The following is a 20166-nucleotide window of genomic DNA, read 5'->3' as shown; positions in this document are numbered from 1 at the left end:
TTCATTAAAATAATATTATATCATTAAAAAAATATCACGTGTCACTTTTCCATTGACCCATTTTTAAAATTTCATCCATTTATTTTCAAATTTTCACCATACACTTATCCCACATATCCATAGCTTAGATAAAATTCTCAGACTTATCCAAAGTCGCGATGGAGTAATTTTTAAAATTTACACTTTTATCCCGGTAAAAGTGAAAAGTTATATTTTTGCCCAAAAAATTGAAAAATTGCCCATAGACATATTTTTCATCCCTTATACTCATACCATTCTCCAATTTGTCAAATTTGATATAAATTCTCTCAAAATCTCAAATTTTATTCGCGAGTGGCAAAATTACGCTTTTGTCCCTACACTTCAGAAATCACCAGAATTAAACTTTTTCACTTCCTATCATTAAATTATACTCCACATAGTTAATCTTGGTCAAAAATTTCACTCCATTATCAAATTATTATCTTAGGTGGCAAAATGACGATTTTGCCCCTGAACATCAAAATTTTTAATTTTACCTCTAATGAACCCTCGAACTCCGAACAATCATTTTTAGTCATTCCTAGATTATAAAATATTAAATTTCATCCTACAATTCCTATTTGAACTAGTTCGAGGTTAAATCAACTCAAGTGTACCGTTAGGTACGATACCGAGTTTCGTTTATTCTTATTTGCTTTCCTAGCATAATAACATAGTACTCATTACATATATGTTATGACATGTATTTATAGGGTCAGGTTTTATAATTTTAGTCAAATTACAATTTAAACTTATTCTCTCGATCATGAAATAGATAATACCGGGAGGGCGGGTATTAGTCATTCCCACCCCAAAGTCATATTTGCGGAATTTTTATTTCTCCGAAATTTCTATTCTGCCTCCTTATTTGACAACCAAACAAGGAAACGGAATGACATGGGAATAGAGGGAATAGCATAGCTATTCCCCCAACCAAACGCGCTGTAAGAGAAATTCAGATCCTGCAACATTTCCGCAGGACAAACCCCCAAACCTGTATACTTTACAAAAAGAATTCCACAAAAACAAAACACAATTCAAAGACCCAACCCCATAAAAACAGCAGAAACAAAAACATAAGCCTCAATCCTTAAATCAGCATACTAACCAGACATTCTCCCTGCCATCAAATCCGCAACGAAAAACTTCCTAGTATCTTTTTTAGTCGTGTAATTACCAGGTATTTTGTTTATCATCATCTACCTTTCTTCACGATACGTCGAAACCCTAAGACTCTTAGATCTTTGCAGATTATACATTTGTTATGTGTTGGTGCTATTGATTACAGATCAAGTCCTTGATCATGCATCTTCGTTTTTTATATGTTGCTATCTTTTATTTATTATTATTATAATTGCTTTTGACAACAAAAATAAAACAAAAAAAAAAAGAATATTTATTGTTCATTTGTAATTGATTTTTTTTTTTTTTTTGCAGTGCACAATGGTGTTTTTGAGGGGTGTAGCAGCATTATCTAGGCTGCGGTCCCGTGTTGTAAGTTGAATGCGACTGTCTGATTTACCATATACAATTTTTTTTTCAAATTTTTACTGTAATAGGGTGTGTGCTTAAGCGCTTATATATTGAATTTATTTTTGCTGCAGAGCCAACAATCTAGTCTCAGCAACTCTGTCAGATGGCTTCAAACGCAGAGCTCTTCTGATCTTGTAAGCTATTATTTTTCTTCTCTTGCTACTTTTTTTTTTTTAATTTATTGTCTATATTGTACGTGAAACACACATTATTCCTTTAAAAAGAAGAACAAAATCATATGTTAGAGATCAGCACTTCATTAGGAACGCATATATATAGGCATTATACGGTTACTTTTATGTCTGCACTAGCACCATAGCTGAGCCCCTGTTGACAGGACAGTGGTCTTCATTTGACGCCTGGAAGTGACTGTTTTTAATTTTCTTTACTATTTAGTTGCATATTTGGACTTGAAATAAAAGGTGAATTACTACTATTTTTCCATTTGGTCTTTTGAGTTTTTGCTTGTAATGGCCACTGCTTATATTCACTAAATAACTTATTTTTGGGCCATTTCAGGATCTTCATTCACAGTTAAAGGAATTGGTTCCAGAACAACAGGTTTGTTTTGGTAGTCTCAATGGGATTTCATATGCCCTTTTAATGATAGGTGCAGATAGAGTTAAGCCTGAGCAAACACTGGCTAATTTTATTTCCACTTTTTATCTACATCACTCCATTTTTAAGTTGTTGAAGAATCCCAGTACTAAGTTTTAATCCTATATTTTATTATTATTTTAGCCAGCTGGTGGATATTCTATCATCAGTGTGATTCCACCAATGATTATATGCAAGATCATAGCCAGTTTAGAAATTTTCCTTTTTGAATGGCTTCTCAATATTTATTTTCCAGGAGCGCCTGAAGAAACTGAAGGCAGAACATGGAAAAGTGCAACTTGGGAATATTACTGTTGATATGGTAAAACATATTTTGTCTTTCTAGTGTAGCAGTGATGGAAAAGGACAATTTATTTTCCCTTTGCCTTTTCGTTTCTCAATTTGAAGTTGGAGATTTTAATCGACTTATGAGTATATCTTGGGGTTCTCAATAGCTGATTTTTGCACTGTGTTTGAAAGGTACTTGGTGGAATGAGAGGAATGACAGGGCTGCTTTGGGAAACCTCATTACTTGACCCAGATGAGGTATGTTTCAATAACTTACCGTCTGTAACAGGTTTAAGCAGACATCTATGCTCAGTTACTGAATTACGGGAACATAAAGTTGCAGAAACTAAAAGGTGGATTATGTTTTCTAGGGAATTCGCTTTAGGGGTCTGTCCATTCCTGAGTGTCAAAAACTATTACCAGCTGCAAAGCCTGATGGAGAACCTTTGCCTGAGGGTCTTTTATGGCTTCTTTTGACTGGAAAGGTGGGTAGTTGTATATGAAGCTTCTAGTATTGACAGGATATCCTCTTTGGGGCTGTAATGCTTGACAATATACCCCTTTCCTCCTTTTAACTCAGGTTCCAAGCAAAGCTCAGGTTGATGCTTTATCTCAGGAATTGCGTAGCCGTGCTGTTGTTCCTGGTTTATAGCTTCTGCATTATTCCTGAAACCTGTAGAAATTACTCTTACCTATTTCTAATGAAGCAGTTGAATTCTTACTTCTCTTGGATTTCTCTATTTGGTTGCAGATTATGTGTTCAAGGCCATTGATGCTCTACCTGTCTCAGCTCATCCAATGACCCAGTTTGCAACTGGTGTTATGGCACTCCAGGTTGATATATGTTCTAGACTTATATTCTCTTTCATAACCATTCTGTTCTGTAGTTAAACTTCTTTTTGGTCTTGTATAGTTATTAATGCATTTTGATTTTGCAAAAGTTAAATTAAGTGAAGAAGTTAGAAGTTTTGGGTTATTTAGTTTCATTCATAAAGATAAAATCATAAAAAATAAAAAGCAACTCCTCAACCTCATTGTTTTGGTTAACTTGTTAATCATCTAATATTGGTGAGAGGAACCGGATGACTTTTGACAGCAGCTGTTCCACTTCAAAATTCTACAAGCTCATTGTTAACTAGGATTGCTCTGGAGTTTAAATGCATTCAATTTAAGTATTTTAATACATAAAACAAGCTGGGTTTCGACTATTTTTTGCTTGAAGATGCATACGTTCTTTAACGGACAGATTGTCATTTTAGGCAAGTTCCTGTTTATCAGAAACACTTTCTTTTTCTGATGACAAGATTTTGTCCGAGAATTAACTGGATAATCTTTAGGTTGATGTTTCTGTGTTTCTGGAAGTAGATCTTTAGTACTGTTCAATTCTGGTGCTATCAACTGCTTGTCTTTCCCTATTTCTTTCTCTTACACTTTGTAGATTCTAGTAGAGATTGATTTTTTTGTCCATGCTTTCTTTTTGTAACGAGTCTCATTTTTAGAAGTCCGTCTGGGCTTAAATATAATCTTTAAAATCTGTAGTGGCAATCGTAGGTGTTAAGAGTGGTGTAACTAACTATAAATTTGCCTTGTTAAGTTTCTGTACATATAGCTGAAGTGAATAAGATCGTCTTTCAGGTTCAAAGTGAATTTCAGAAAGCATATGAGAAGGGAATTCCGAAATCAAAGTAAGGTTCTTCCATGCAGTCATACTTTGATGTCATAAAATCAACCTTCTAGTGGTTGTGCAACTATTCTGATGTTACATTGATTTTAGGTATTGGGAGCCGACATATGAAGATGCTCTTAGTTTGATTGCTCGTGTGCCACTAGTAGCTTCATACGTTTATCGAAGGTTAGTGTAGCATATGATACCTTGTCTATAGCACAGATACTTAAGTTGTTGGATGAGTTTGGTTTGCGAATTTCTTCTTTTACTGTTCTGAAACTATTTGTTTGTTTACAATGAGTGATGTAGAACAAGGGGGAGGGAAGAGGTAGAAAATAGTGAATATAGATGAATCTGAGGGTGAAAAGGTGAAACAGAGAAAATAGACGGCAAAGATGTTAGAAACAAGGGAATGGAACTAGAGAGAACCAAGGAAGAGAAGATTTCGAGACTCAAAATTTCAATAATTTAAATCTCAATTAAAAATACGCCCACCAAGCTTATAGGTAGAGGCCATAAAACCTGGACACAAATTTATGATTCGAAATATCACTAATCAAAGTTAGACCCTAAGCGTAAATTGGTTCTCCATCAATGAGTTTTTCTGAAATTTTGTTTAATTAAATCTGGCTTGGCCTATAAATAAGCATGTCATTTCAATGTTATGAACCAACCAGACTGATGTGTTGGGAGACTTACCTGACCACAGCTGCATTGCCTTGTCACGTAAAATTCTGCTGTGGTTTCTTAAATTAAGTTCCTGTCACTTTTTTGAAGGATATATAAAGATGGAAATTTTATTGCCATGGACGACTCATTGGATTATGGTGGAAATTTTTCGCACATGTTGGGATTCAAAAGTCCCCAGATGCAAGAGCTTATGAGGCTTTATGTCACCATTCATAGGTTTGTCTATGCTATTCTCCTATTGAGCATATTTCTTATGGTATACCGATTTTGAGTGTATATTATCCATTTTCACCATTATTGGATTTTCTTTTAAATTATCATATCTGTCAATGTTTTGGCCAAGTTATATGTGTTTTGTTAATGACGTGGTTTTACATAATGGGCTCCAGTGATCATGAAGGTGGAAATGTTAGTGCCCATACCGGCCACTTGGTGAGTTTTTATGACTATTGGTTTAAGCATTTTGAGTTGCCATTAATTTGTAGTATTTCTGATCTCTGGTTATTACTATCTTATATCGAGGGCACTTTTTCAAGTTCTCAAACACATTGATAGTTCTTTAAACTTATGCTTCTCTGACCAATGTTGTTTTTGTATTCTCTTATATTGGTGGTCTGAATTCAGGTGGGTAGTGCTCTTTCAGATCCTTATCTTTCCTTTGCAGCCGCATTGAATGGGTTAGCTGGGCCACTCCATGGTCTGGCTAATCAGGTATCAAATCTTCCAGACTTGAGCTGTCTACCATTCTTGTATTTTAATTTTTCAATATCTAGGTTTTAGCAAAGATATGCTTGCTTGCTTCTGAATCTTATTTGTGCAAAGCTGTAGTCAAATAACATGTAACTAAATTCTATAAGCTTTATCGGTGTTTACCTGATTGTAATGGTTTTAAATATTCAAATGAGTCAACTTATGCCTAGTCTTTTTGGGGAGTGGCTGAAAGCTCAAACCTGCTTGTATCTTGGACATTAGTTGTAGTCAACTATTTGAACCAGGCAGAGTAAGTTCTTGATAGATGACAATAATAGTGATATTTATAATTCATAAACTTCCTGTTGTATTGATTATGCCCAATCCTTATAGATGGATGCATTCTGTCTTTTGCATCCCATTCCACCTTTTTTTATATGCTCTAAAAAAAAAAGAGCATGACAAGGGCAATGTGCTTTCAAGACCTATAATAGGTTTTGTATACCTCTTTGGGGTCTGGCTGTTACTAAATCCTAGGAGCTTTCTGTGCAATTACCTGTCCCTACATTACTTATAATTATTATATCTGAGACAGTTGAAATGTTTGTATAGTTTCTGTAGCTTACTACTCTATATGCTATCAGAGCTTTATAAACTTATTTGCAAGACCACCATTGCAACTTGGAATCAGCTAATTCCTAAAGGAAAGCAGTGTGGGCTAGCATAAATACCCTCCTGATTTCTTGTTTTATTGCCAGTAATAATTTCAACCCATATAATTTGATTAATTTACCATCACTGCTGTTTCTTGAGTTTCTGAATCTGAACATTATGCTGAAGTTTGTTCCTGAGTATGGATGATTTCACTGTCTGTCTGAATCCTGGTAACTGTTGCCACATTGTCTTTCCTTCTTATTTTCATTTCAGGAAGTGTTGCTTTGGATCAAATCTGTGGTAGATGAGTGTGGAGAGAACATAACCAAAGAACAGCTGAAAGACTATGTCTGGAAAACACTAAACAGTGGCAAGGTATTGTCTGAGGTTTATACAAATTTGACATTAAGTGTGGCTAATAAATTTTTGGATATGCTGCTGCCTCAAACATTTATTAGAGCACCTGTCTGTCTGGTTTATTAATCTTGGAAGATGTGTAACTTGTCATTCCTGCTTCATGATAATTTGGTTGATATGCTTCATCTGAACTCATTACCCTTATTGAACTGGCAAGGGAAGGATGCAGTGCTTTTAAGAATGTTGTGGTTGCTTTTGAAAATTCTATTTATTTTCTGCTTTTTAATGCCTTTCTTTGAAGTTTATTTTACTAAGATTGCACTATACCTTTCTTTGAATAATGCAGTGCTTTTAAGAATGTTGTGGTTGCTTTTGATGCCTTAGTATGATCAGTATCACAGTTTGTCTTTTTAATTTTTGTTAGAAGATTTGTTAGGTTATTTTAATTTTGTTGTCTTAATTCAGTGTACTTTTCTATCTGCAGGTTGTCCCTGGATTTGGTCATGGAGTGTTGCGTAAAACTGATCCAAGATACACTTGTCAAAGAGAGTTTGCATTGAAGCACTTACCTGATGATCCGCTGTTCCAGCTGGTTCTCACTCATGCTTTGATGACAGAATGTTAATGAGTGCCATTTGTCTGCTATTGTTTACACTTTGAGATTATTGCTAAGGTGATATAATTTTCATTCTTGCAGGTTTCTAAGCTTTATGAAGTGGTGCCTCCTATTCTTACTGAGTTAGGCAAGGTAATTTTTCTCATTTACATCCTTTGACCAGATGTTTTAAAGAATATGTGAATGTTATATGTTCTAATACATCATAGATGAACAACCTTGAGTGCAGTGGTAAAGTTCAGAAGAGCGTGTGGAGTTTAATACTTCATTGATAGAATTTGGAATCCTTGCTAGCTTCTTCAGTTATTATTATTTAGTTGAAATGAATGGTAAAATTGGGAAATTAGGTTAAGAAAGAAACCATGGTCTGAAGGCTGTTGTCATTAGAACTTATGATTTTGAACTATTTATTATATATATTATTGAACTTTGATTAACTTGCATTGCTTCAAGTTTAATAAGCTTTTAATTCATAGTAAGAAATAAACTGAAACTGAAATTTATCACTATTTTTATGTTATATTTTTTTTGTTGAATATTAGGTTATTGATTGGTGGCTGCACTGAAACTTTAACCTGCATAAGATTAGCCAACTGATGCAGCATTTCTATTATGTTGAAATGGAAACTAATGCCCGCATTTGTAATATTGGATGCTTGTAGGTTAAAAATCCCTGGCCCAATGTTGATGCACACAGTGGGGTGCTACTGAATTATTTTGGTTTAACTGAAGCAAGGTACGATATGAAGTTTTTCTTTCAAATATTTTGATCACTTAAATTATTTTAAAGCGTGAAGAGTTGTTGCTTTTTCGATCTAGTAATTATTATTTCCCAATAGATTAAATATTCTTATAACTTGATGGACAGATACTATACCGTTCTTTTTGGTGTATCAAGAAGTATTGGAATTTGCTCTCAGGTTTGATTTTGCTGCGATATTTCATTTGCATTTATGTGAATCACCAGGCGTTGCTTGACCTATAATCTTTTGTGTTGGTTCAGCTAATATGGGACCGAGCACTAGGATTGCCCCTTGAAAGGCCAAAAAGTGTTACAATGGAATGGCTTGAAAATTACTGCAAGAAGCGAAAGTAGCTTAAAAAAGTTGGTGCCTGATATCTTAAGAGTAATAAGTGCTCACAAAGCTTTGGTCTTGTGAGTGGAGCAGCAATTTACCAGAGTCAATGACAAGCTGTTTGGCTTGTAGCAAATTGCTGGAAGGACTAGAAAATGTTGATTGTTTCATACAGAAAACTTGAATTTCAACCCTCGTTTGGTCATGAGCTTGTAGTATTATTTTCAGTTGGATAAGAATTTTGTCGAGCTATTCCAATAAAATGTAAGTTTCAGGCTTGCACCTTGTGCAATCGATACTGCCGTTAAGTAGTTGTTATTCATCATTTTATTGTGTGGAGGCATGAAATTATGTCTAATCCCACATCTTTTTGATTATACGATATGGATGTCTTAGGTAGATGCAGATTCTGTCGCAATACATTTTTTTATCGTTACTGTACTACATTTTATGGATCTTATGTTTATTTACGCAAGGCAAGATTTTAAAGTTAAATCCAATAACTTGGGATGTTAAAAGACTTGTGACCTGATAGGTTTAAAGGGAGCTCGATTATACTGATCATCTAACATCTTCAGCGTATGGTATCTTCCAACGTTCACTTGATATCTTTGAGGAAAGAAAACCCTGGGCGATTACTTGGTTCACCAAATAATAATAAGATCACCAATTAGTCAATAAATAGTGGCTATGAGAATTGAGTGAAGAATTTTAAACTCGTAGTTGGGAAATTTGAAGATTCAAGGCGTGAAAAATTTGATCCATCTTGTATGATTTTTCACGAGTAATTAATTCAACCAGAATTCTCTAATTTATACTGATCCGTTCCACGTGGCATAAACCCAAGTCGAGGTCTCGGTATTGTGGTACCAGGTTGATCCAAAATCTGAGGCATATATCAATTACTTCAATTGCCTTTGGTTTGCCCAGATGAACAGAAAGGGAAAATCGAAATGGCCTACTACGCTCCCTGTAGCTGCGCTGCTGCTCTATCCGCGTCACCTTCCCACGAATCACATCTAGCATTTCAGCCTCTAAACCCCAGACCTAAACTTGCTCCCAAACGAATCCCGCCAAGCGCTTCCACTTTCAAGTTGAGGTATGCATTTCAACTTTGATTCATGCTTTTAATTCATATTGTATCCAGTGACTACTTGTTTTCTCCGAACGAAATTCATGTCAAACGCAGCTTTTACATTTTTCTAGTTGAAAGACGACTGAGTGCGCTGGACAGTTGCATTCTTTTGCGATGTTGGTCTTGGCGGACTGCTTTCCGTTTTTTCTAAAGCTGATTTTCCAGTCAAACTAAGCTTATCTGACTCAGATAATATAGATAGATCATAGATCGATCGCTTTTTGGGCTAAAAAGATGGCTTGACTGAAAGGGCATCTTCCTGGAAATATATGTCCAGATGGAGTTCTTACTGTTGGGGCTGCTAGCTAGAGACTGGATGTTACAAGGGTCCTAGCGTACGGTCAAACTAGGGCCTGCTCCCCAACTTAAACTTGCTTGCGGAAAATAGTTGCATAATCTGTCGTCTTTCCACATCTTTGTGCTTTGCTTTATTGATCGGAAACTACAATATTACCATGAAATCTACAGCCTCCTTTCCTTTCCTATTCTGTAGAGGGTTTATTAAACGTTTTCTGCTAGGTTACATGCATTACATTGGCTACCATTTATGAATTCTAATAATTGTGCAGCATAAGGAACCCAATCAGTTGGCAATAAGGCCATTGTTTACTCAAGCTTCATATATAAAATATACTTGAGTTTGTAGTATATATGTATTACATGCTTCGTAGTATCCTTGATGCTATAGTTGAAATGTTGCTGCCATAGTGAAGTTGATAGTGTGATTGTCATTATTGTTTTACTTGCAGGTTCAATGGTACTGTAAAATTTGAAAGAAGGCTAAGGTTATTTTGTTCTAATCCGCCTAGTGGAGATTCCATCACAGAAAAATCGGGTGATACTGCCCAAGGCCCCCCATTCCCCACCATTTTAGCAGGATTTCTAGTTTTTTTTCTCATTTGTTGGATGCTTGGATCCATTATAATGTGGTTGATTGGTGTAATAGTTAAGTTTCCTCCAAAATAGAGGCGGCTTGTTTGCTATCTTTTCAATGTAAAACAAATGAATGCAAACAGGTGTGTTTAATTTTGAGGCCGTAAATTAACGCAAATGCATTATAAACTCTGGTCTGGCTTCATGGATTCGCCTAACTAGACATATATGGCGCCAGCAGGCTAACTTTCCGAGTAAACTGACTGATATTATTTCATATGACTTGGTAAACGTATCGTATACATTCCCTTGATTTTGTTCTCATCAGATTTATGTTGCTTGCCTAACTTAAATCTGTTCCATTCCATCATTTCTTCCTTTTGTTTTTCTTTCTTTACAAAAAGAAAAGGAGAAAGAAACCATTTCTCCATGTAGTCTCTAGGTTAGTTTCATACAGTGCCTTTGCGTTGACTGGAGAAAGCTGTATTTCAGTGCTCTTCCAAATGGCAGAGAATATATATGCTACTTGAGCAAGTTGAGATGTCACTCAGTATTTTTACCTACCTACCAACCACAATAAGCAATTTCGAGCAATGACGATTATTGTCACGCATAAGGCTGGCTAAAGCTAACATACATGTTTCCAGAACCAAATTTTGTATGTCCTCTCCTTGGTAGGGTTACTAATAAAATCTAATGTCTGTGGCTACGGCTAAATAAAGAAAAAAAATTTTCTAAAAAAATGTTAATCCAGAAAGATAATGCAAATAATACAAGTAGGGTGGCGAGAAATCTTTATTTATTTATTTTTTTGTTTTTGTTTTCAAGTACATATATATGACATATCAATTGGAAAGATTCTCGTCGCCTTGAGGCTTATCTTGAAGCTTATCGTGCGGCATTGATGCTGTGAAGTTGCGTCGCTCGTCAGCATTGGCAGTAATAACTGGCATCCATACATCAGCGGTGCCACTCAGGAGCGACTGCACGTGGGGGTCTGCAGCCATGGCTGAGGATATCATCTCATCCACACCATCCAACTTAGCCGATAATTTGTCCAACTCTTTGGCTATTTCCAGCTGATAGAAAGATTAGAAGGACAAGAGTGATCAAACAGTATGCTGTTGGTTCGCAGAAACCAAAGTGTGGAAGATGATAGAGGATTGGGTAGTTTGTGTTTCAACATTTGAGTTATACCAATACCATACCTCATCAAGGCCGTGTGTAGACTTGGATGGAACTTTTGTAACCTCCAATCCAAGGGCTTCAATTTTGGAACGCAATTCAACTTCTTCCTGATTAGTCAATGTTTCTACCTACATACATACATACATACATATGCACCGTAATGCATGGGTAATTTCCCGTTAATGCAATAGTATGAAAGTATATATGTCCGCTCCACCTTCACACACAGCCCAAAACTATATATTATGCAATAGCTACGGTAATGGCATGCGAAAAGAATCAATTAACGTTCTTAGAGGATCCCAATCATTGCGCATCAGCGATATGATGTATTCCACAATAAGAATCCGGTTGCAAGTTGGGACCTTAATGGAAACAAGAATTCACTGCAATTCAGTAAAGGAAATCATATGCAATGCAAGCACGTAACAGTATAATTAAATTGCATCAAATGGACAAAGGAACCCTCTTTTTAATATCATACCCAGATGGTGAATCAAGCGAATTTCGATCCGTGAAGAGGAAATTGAAAAATAAAAAAAGAAAGTAAAAAAATTTAGAAGGATACCTGATGGAGTAGATTGGAAAGGAGGTGGAACAACTGCGCATCTGCTCTTTTCCCTTCTTCCGCGGCCATTTCTGATTTGCTTTCTTGTTTTCCCAACCCCGAATCTCCCATGTCTTCACTTTCTCTTCAAGTCTGACTGAATCTCCCGTCTCTCTTCACTTTCACTTAAACATTCTATCACTTACACGTGGCCGATCAAGGTGTGCACGGGGTTTTTACTTCTTATAAGACTAATATTTTAACATTAAAAAAAAAATTGAATCTATATGCTGTATTTATTTCACCTTAAAATCAAACTATAAATTTTCTCCATAAATGAACAAGACAAAATGGTACCTAAAATTGGGGGGCATATTATTTTTATTCCACGACCTATGTCACGACCCGGTATTCCCTTCGAGCCCGTGACAATCGCCGCGATGTCTCGATAGACACTCATTGTTCGAAATGTCAACTCGAAACCCCGCAAGGCTTTATAATCAGTTTCTCTGTTCTTTTGTGAGCAACCATTGTCAAATATCGTGTTCTAAAAGATTTTAAGCTGTTTCCAACTTTAAACAAATAAAATATTAATTTTTCGTCTCACATGGGTATTTTGGTTATTTTTCTCAAAATTTTCGAAACTGGCTAAAACGTAATATATAAGTACAAAACACATAATTCATATTCAAAATGAGTTTAAAAGTCTAAAATCTTCATTTAAAACGAAATTATGGTTATTTGAATATAATAAGAAAATAAAAAAAATATTAAGTAAAATATTCTATTTTCTTATAAAACAATATTTATAGAGTTATACGTGAATAATTTTTATAGCGTAAAAGTTAAATAAATTTATACATACTTAAATACAGTAAGCCAAAATATTTAATTTAATTTACGATAACAAGAGAGTCCCCGAAAAAACAAAAGTAAAGAGGACTGTGAACTTACGATTTGAAAAAATACAGATCCAAAGGTAGTCCTCGATAAGATCAGCTATCTACAGTCTATACTGAACCTGAAATGGGTGGAAAGGAGGGTGGTGAGATTATAAAATCTCAATGAGTAAACAGACATCATCAGAAACATCTAGAGTTGAGTACATGGAGACAATAAAGTAAATCATCATAAACTGAGTTATAACAAACACATTTTGTTCAAAACACGTAAAGAGCCTTATGAATCTCATAAAAATATAGGCTTGTGTCATAAATCCATTCTGGGGGACACCTTGGCCGAGGCATTCTACCGAGACCGCTAAGGCTATTAAAATTCACATTTCACATAAATCGTGTTTTTGTTTTGAAAACATAGCTGTTCTTTGGCGTTGGCTGAGTTCCCCCTCACGTGGTGGTTTAGCGTGAAGTGAACCCTAAACTTTACCCTAGGAAATACCGTACGCGTCTCTCCGTTCGAGGTAAGAATATAATGGGGTTTACCGTGCCCCTCTAAAAGGCTGGTCCACAGAAACCCCCTACTGCAGTGATTAATTAATATATAATCCATCATATAATAAAACTCAATAACATGATATGACAATTTTGTAATTCGCAGTTTTTCAAGGCAACCAAACAATTCACATTTCAATACAATTGCCAACTAGCCAATCATGCTCGATTTATCATAAACCAGTCAATTTAAACAATCAAATTGCCACAATTAACAGTCTCCGTGTACTCTATATTTTCAAAATCATTATTAATTCCAAAACAATTTATAAATTAATTTCATTGAAACTCATTTATTCATAAAACATGAAAATTTACCTTTTTAAATTTCTTTTTCCATATAATTCATGAAAGCATCTAAAAACCACCCTAGATAATTAAAATGACAGTAAGTTTACTCACAATGTCTAGAATGCAGACTTTCGAAGCACTCTGTCTACTGGTTTTCGGATGCAATTTCCTTGCCTTTATCGGAAGACTCACCATCTTGACACAATACAAAATCGAGAATTTCACCAAATTGGTACTAAATCAAAATTAAACTAATTTCGACTACCAATGCATGATATGGAATGCAAAAATGCACTGGTAACTATCTAAACTCAATATTGGCCTAATTCGTCTTATTACTCGATTAAATTCCTAACACGTCCGTTTAAACTCCAATTTAATTCTTTTCAGTTTCTATACCTCAATTGCACCCAAATTAACTTAATGTCCCTCAGTGTGGTGCAAATTATTAGTCTCGATAGTAAATTACGAAAATACCCCTAGTGGGTAAAAATTCATATTTTTGCTCCGAAAATTTCCATTATTTTTCTAGGCTCATAATTCATCATTTCTTAACCAATTATACTAGAATAAAAATCAAACTCATCCTCACTCAATACATGGTAAATTCAGCCATTAATGGTTGTGGGAGAAAATAAATTTTTTTCTTATTGTTTTGTTTCTAAATATTCTAAACTAACTAAAAACACTAACATAAATTAAAATCAAATAAATCCAACAACTTTCTCTCTCCTAACCCATTTTGATCAGCCAACAATTCATCATAAAAACATGCAATTTGAGCATGGAAAATGAAGAGAAATGCTTAAGGAAAATAGATTTCAAGCTTAAGTTGAAAAATTTTACTTTTTTCACTTGTTTTCCTTGATTTTCCACACTTTTTCTCTTGAAATTCCTCACCTAGGTTTTGTTTTTCCTTTCTTTCCCTCTCTTCCTTGCTTGGCCAAATATTTGGGGAATAATGGGCTGATTTGTGCTGATTTTTAAGTTAAATAACAAAATATTCTAAGCTTGACACATGACATTTTCTAATTGATCCATTTTTAAAATTTTAAAAATTTAAACATTTTATCTCCACCACATATTTAGTCAAGGGTAAAAAATGAAGATAAAGGAAGACCATGTGCTGGAAAAAATATCCTGTGGTGGAAAATTACAATTTTGCCCCTGAGTTGATAAAATTACCATTTTACCCCTATACTCCAAATTATACCGAAATTAAAATTTTTCACTTCTAAACCTCAAATCATACTCCAATAAGTCAAATTATACTCCAATAAATCAAATGGGGCCAAAAAATTCTTTTCTAAAATTTCCATTTTATCCTTAGGTGGCAAATGACCATTTTGCCCCTGGTTAGTGAAAATTCTTATTTGACTCCAAATTGATCCTCAAACTCCAAATTACCATTTTAAGTCATCCATGAACTGTGAAACTCTTAATCTCACCTTAAAATTCCTATTTGATCTAGTTCAATGATTAAATAAACTTTGTTGTACCTCTAGGTACAATACCGACTTTTGTAAATTTTTCGAGACTCTCCTAGCATGCAATCATACTATTATCACATGTATGTCATGAATAGTATTTTATAAGATCGGGCTTTACAACCTATGTATAATGTTTTTTGTTTGGACCATTACTCATTTCAAAATGATTTGTTTGAGGAAATTAGGAATTCAATCAAACAAAAGTTAGATTAAGGCTTACCGCCTAATTTTTTTATATTGTTGTTGCAGACGATCATGATTTTCCTTTCAAAAAAACCTTTATTAAAATATAATTATTTAATTATGATATTTAATAGGTGGAAAAATTGTTGTTCTGAAATTTTATTTATTGAATTCCACTTTGGATGGTGTAATTAGCTTATTAGTCCTATCACAATCATATTCCGCTGAGACTTAGAGGCTGGGGCTTTCTGTGGAATTCACCATTCAAAAGCCAAGATACTCAAACAAAATTGGCATTTCCCCTCTGACAGACCACTTATTTGCTCTTACCACTCTAAACATAAGGGCTTCTTTGGTGAACCAAATCCATGCACCTCGGGGATGGTTATGAAATGGGAAAACCCAACAACATCCTCATCCCTCTAGATTACACAGCAGTACAACATGTCTAACACACCAACTATATGACCTTCATGAATCCATGTCAGATTCAATCAAGTTTAATCAGCAGATAACGTGGACAATAACAAGATTCACATATAAAGAAAATAAAGGATTCGGTTCACTCCATCTTCTTCTGATGATTTGCCACAAGGAATCCGGAATTCGCATAGTGACCATCCATGAGCTATAAATACAACATTTTCAAAACTCTAACCCAAGCTGCATATAATGAAATATCTGTAGCATATCTGAATCTCTACATTCATTTATAAACAGACAAAACAGTTTGTTCATTGCTGCATTAAATTTGGCTCCACCACCCCGCAACAATTTTGAGTCTCTAGTTACTACTAGGTTGCAAAAGAACAACTATATACTTATGGCATGAAGCCCATGAGGGTGCCCCAGTGTGATTGGTTTCTGATGCTGATATTCTGGATCAGTTTCCTGCAGCAGCATCACTTCGGAACTGTTCTACAAGGGGAGGGAGGAGAAGAGCCAGCCTAGTTTTGTACCTCGCAATTCGTTTTAAACGTTCTTGTCTTAACCTGTGACAAAAGGACAGTCATAGCCATATCATTCTCTGCACTCTATATACCCATTTGAGTTCAACACTAAGCATTTAGAGAAAACTATAAAGATACTATTTGAGGAAAAATGAAAAACAAACCGGAAGCCATAGGAATATATTTGTCAACAAAACAGGTCATTTCAACAGTTAGTTAGATTCTACCCATTATCCGAACATGCTGTTCATACCAGTATGTAATTAGAATAGCCAGGTTTGGTCCCTCCATTACTTGGTTGCCAACTTAACCTCTGCCTTTAGCTTGGAAGGGTGAAATAGCACAAACTGTGATTCCAATGCCATTTTATTTAAGGCCATGTAAATAATTTCATATGGAATCTTTTAAGAAGGTGAAAGGTCAATCCACACTGAATAAAAGTACACAATGCTTTCATAACTTCACACTGCTCCTTTTTGTTTTATATTTTTTATTTTTGGGCAGTCAAGCCATGAATATATCGACGCACATCTATGCACCCAATGCGCAAATATATATACTAACCTGCACTCACCATCTGCCCCCTTTAAAAAAAAACAAAAAAAGTCTTTCCCTATCCATCAGGGGAATTATTTGCAAATTGATGTAGCAGCTACTTGAATGTTCATTGATATGATGTTTTAGCATAATCCAGGATTTACATCAAAAGATTGGGTATTTTGTCGTATTACCCAAAAGTGAATGCCAGAAGGACATGCAATACACAATAGAGGAAGTAGTTAAGGTTTTAAAGTTAATTTTTATTATATTGTCAATAACACTCCCAACAGACACTCATACAAAACTTTCATTTCTCAAATACTATGTAGGGCTTGTATCAGGTCATAAAGGAAAATGTTTTTTAGCTTCTTGATCAAATTCTGATGGTCTAGGATGGACTCCCTGATTCTGGAGTCACCTTAGCAAAACACAAAGACATACACCATACTGAAAAAAGAAGACAAGGAATCAATTATGGTCTATCTTTTGAGGCACCTTTGTTCCTGCTTCAAGTTGAGCTAATATAAAAGAAAATAGTAAAAAGCACGCACCCCTGGTCCTTATAAATACCTCCATTCAGAAGACCAAGAATTACAGATTAATGTTTTGACTTTTCAGGCACCAATATGTATGCTTCAAGTTGGCTAACATAAAAGACAACCATAAAGCAGTCCAACCTGCCCTTATCACTGATGTAAAATGATTATCACAGCTACATTTCATTGAAAAACACAAAATTGCAATGAAAGAAACTTACCTTGATCTAACCTTTTTAGCCCGGTCAATATGCCTTTTCAACAGATCTTGTGCTGATAAATTCTCAACAGATTGCTCATCCTAAAAGCAGGTAAAAGGAAGTTCAGCTCATTCTAAGAAAGAAAAACACAAACCAAGTTGCTTTTTCTGGTTTTAAGAACTATTGCAGCACTGCTAACAAACATGCAGTTATCCTCATTTATTAGAAATAAGCAAAAGATTCAGGAGTTAATGGAAGATTAACTGATAACAGCAACACTAAGTGCTTATCACATGCAACCCAACCAAATTAACTCAGATATAAACTAAAAAGATAGTAAAAACTAAAATCAGAAGAACACAGTATGGACAAACATCAAAATTATAAAAACTCAGACTCAAGTAAGAAAAATACCAAAAAATGAAATAAAAGGGAGGCGACTGCAATTTATATACCACGTACTAGTGGCACTTTATTTATTTTAAGAAGAACCTAAGTTAAAGACAAAGCTGTGATGTTGACTAATTCATTTTAATGAAACATTTGAACAAACCCTTACAAGACTGTCACATAAATAAGATAATGCAACCAGGTTCCAGGAAGCTATATAAACTTCTATTCTTCTAAATTTATAACCTATTAGCAATTTTGCATAAAGGCAGCTGCCCTCAAAATTTATGGACATTCCTATATTTGCCAGCCCAAGGCTCTTAACTAGTTACCGTTGCACCAGTCACCAACAGGCTCTCTCTCACACACATGCACACATGCATGCACACACACACTCAACTTTGCAAATATTTCTCAGATCATTTTATTACTTGCAATAATGATTAATTTTTGACTATGGCTAGTAAGATCATTATCAGACTTGAGAAATATGTGAATGCAAAAGCTGGCAATGCAACAAGAACAATTGAAGGAAACTGACCTCCTTTTTATCTTCCTGTTCTTGTTCTTCTTCATCTTCTGTGTCCTTTAGCAAATTATCCGTGACTGGTATAGGCAAAGGCTGCGGAAGAGACTTGCTAACATCCCCATATTGTGGCTGCTGACAAAATTAAGCTTATTAGGCATAATCATAGGAATGAAATAAAACAAAAAAATAGGTGTTTGATTAGTCTAATTTACAAAACCTTAAGATCTGACTTTGAAGCCCCTTAGCCCTACCCCAAAAAAGAGGGAAAATAAGCAAATCTTGCATACAATTGAATTTTTTTTTTTTTTTTTGGTATGTGACAAGTGAATTGCTTTGTTTCATTGTGATATCCTTAAAACCACTATTACATGCCTAAAATTAGCTGAGTTGATATTCTGATTCAAGATAAAAATATATTTTTGTAAGAACAAACTGTTCTGAGTAAATTAAGATCTCAATAGGTAGTAACTCAAAAAAATAATATAGCATGGTTACAAGGCAGGTAAACTTTAAATGAATTTGCAGCAAAAGAGATGCAAACCTGAGTTTCGTCTGGAAATCCATTTCTCAACCATGAACGGCAAAGGGCATAAACAGAAGCCCCATCTGTTATTCTGACCTACAAAAGAAATTCAAAGGCAATCAATGGAAGTTAGTGTAGGAACACAGCGAAACGAAAATGCAGTGAATGAGCCGGCGTACAAGAGAAATAAGACATGAGAGATTACCTTTCGATCCCTAACATTGACAAGAGAGTCGTCTTTGGTTCTGTCCCTGGAGAAAGCAGGTGATAAGAGGCTTGAATGTTGACATCGAGATATGCAAATTAAACGAAAAAAATGAAAAAGGGAAAAGATGACATAGATTACCTGACATTTTTATAGCCATTAGTTTCAGAAAGTGAAGATGGCGATGGAGCAACCTAGAACAAGTATTATACCTTTCGCTTAGGACTAATAAAAATAAAAGTTTAATTTGTAAGGCGAAAAAGGACAAGATGAAAGAAATCAAAAAGCAATTCCAGTACGATTAAAAACCCTAAACGTTGAATGTAAAGAAGCAAATGGTCCTTGCAAATCCATGTTATCAAATAATGAGAAAAAGAGAGTAAGAACCTTGGGATGGAGAGAAAGGGAGAGGGCCTTAAGAGGAGGATGGAAGTGAGTAGGATGGGGAAGGGATAGGGATGGAGACGGTGGCCGGGGATTGGCAAAGTGATGAGGATGATGATGATAGGGCAGGAGAGGGCGACATGGGTGGTTTGTTGGAAGGAATCCCCTTCCAGAGGAGGCTACTGGGTACATCACTCCTGCTGTTGTTGGACATTGCTGCTCTTGATATGACGTTGTTGGGCATGGCCCTCTCATACTCATCGTCACTGCTGCTGCTGCGTTTGTGCTGCTGCTTGAAGGCCGAATTGTGGTTGTCGGAGTCGAGCTTGTATTCGACATTCTGCTCAGCCTACCCGCCCCAATTTTTTCAATTCTAAAAGCTAAAGGATTAGAACCAGATGGAATATAAATCTATAAGTAGTGAATGAGTGTGCTCCTCCGGCCCAAACTGCGTTGGATCGATTTCGATTAATTTCAATCTTGGTCCACTTATGAGCAAAAACAATATGTTATTCGTATACTAGAATACAGGACATATAGAAGAGCGCCCTATATCTAATACT

The 20166-nt window shown here is 35.3% G+C and overlaps 4 protein-coding genes across 5 annotated transcripts; 2 read left to right on the top strand and 2 right to left on the bottom strand.

Annotated features, from left to right (window-relative positions):
* Positions 1–1059: 1059 nt before the first annotated feature.
* Positions 1060–8480, top strand: ATCS (Citrate synthase family protein). The gene is made up of 20 exons (XM_007052558.3): positions 1060–1201; positions 1459–1515; positions 1626–1688; positions 2074–2115; positions 2408–2473; positions 2632–2697; positions 2811–2924; positions 3020–3083; positions 3191–3273; positions 4075–4124; positions 4214–4291; positions 4883–5011; positions 5185–5227; positions 5420–5506; positions 6413–6514; positions 6981–7088; positions 7194–7244; positions 7775–7848; positions 7981–8032; positions 8116–8480. Exons 2-20 carry the CDS (start codon positions 1465–1467, stop codon positions 8206–8208), a joined length of 1416 nt encoding a protein of 471 aa, XP_007052620.1. The 5' UTR covers positions 1060–1201; positions 1459–1464; the 3' UTR covers positions 8209–8480.
* Positions 8481–9096: 616 nt separating this feature from the next.
* On the top strand, positions 9097–10385 carry LOC18614683 (uncharacterized). Its single transcript, XM_007052557.3, has 2 exons — positions 9097–9287; positions 10073–10385. Exons 1-2 carry the CDS (start codon positions 9142–9144, stop codon positions 10287–10289), a joined length of 363 nt encoding a protein of 120 aa, XP_007052619.3. The 5' UTR covers positions 9097–9141; the 3' UTR covers positions 10290–10385.
* A 593-nt stretch (positions 10386–10978) lies between these two features.
* LOC18614682 (ecotropic viral integration site protein) lies at positions 10979–12142 on the bottom strand. The gene is made up of 3 exons (XM_088805530.1): positions 11953–12142; positions 11405–11512; positions 10979–11275 (listed from the first exon to the last, which is right to left on the bottom strand). The coding sequence occupies exons 1-3, from the start codon at positions 12061–12063 to the stop codon at positions 11042–11044; spliced, it is 453 nt and encodes a 150-aa protein (XP_088661656.1). The 5' UTR covers positions 12064–12142; the 3' UTR covers positions 10979–11041.
* Positions 12143–15886: 3744 nt separating this feature from the next.
* LOC18614681 (proline-rich family protein) lies at positions 15887–19998 on the bottom strand. 2 transcript variants are annotated; one of them, XM_007052553.3, is made up of 7 exons: positions 19607–19998; positions 19361–19413; positions 19220–19265; positions 19033–19110; positions 18504–18623; positions 17594–17673; positions 15887–16338 (listed from the first exon to the last, which is right to left on the bottom strand). In XM_007052553.3, the coding sequence occupies exons 1-7, from the start codon at positions 19940–19942 to the stop codon at positions 16230–16232; spliced, it is 822 nt and encodes a 273-aa protein (XP_007052615.3). In that variant the 5' UTR covers positions 19943–19998; the 3' UTR covers positions 15887–16229. The 2 variants fall into 2 exon arrangements, with proteins under 2 accessions (XP_007052615.3, XP_007052616.3); XM_007052554.3 differs by having other exon boundaries at positions 18504–18620.
* Positions 19999–20166: the final 168 nt, after the last annotated feature.

Source organism: Theobroma cacao, chromosome 1, assembly GCF_053813885.1.
Source record: "Theobroma cacao isolate CCN51 chromosome 1, ASM5381388v1, whole genome shotgun sequence".
In the NCBI taxonomy this organism is placed as follows: domain Eukaryota; kingdom Viridiplantae; phylum Streptophyta; class Magnoliopsida; order Malvales; family Malvaceae; genus Theobroma; species Theobroma cacao.
The sequence above is the reverse complement of the archived record's forward strand: the minus strand, read 5'-3'. Positions and strand labels throughout refer to the sequence as shown.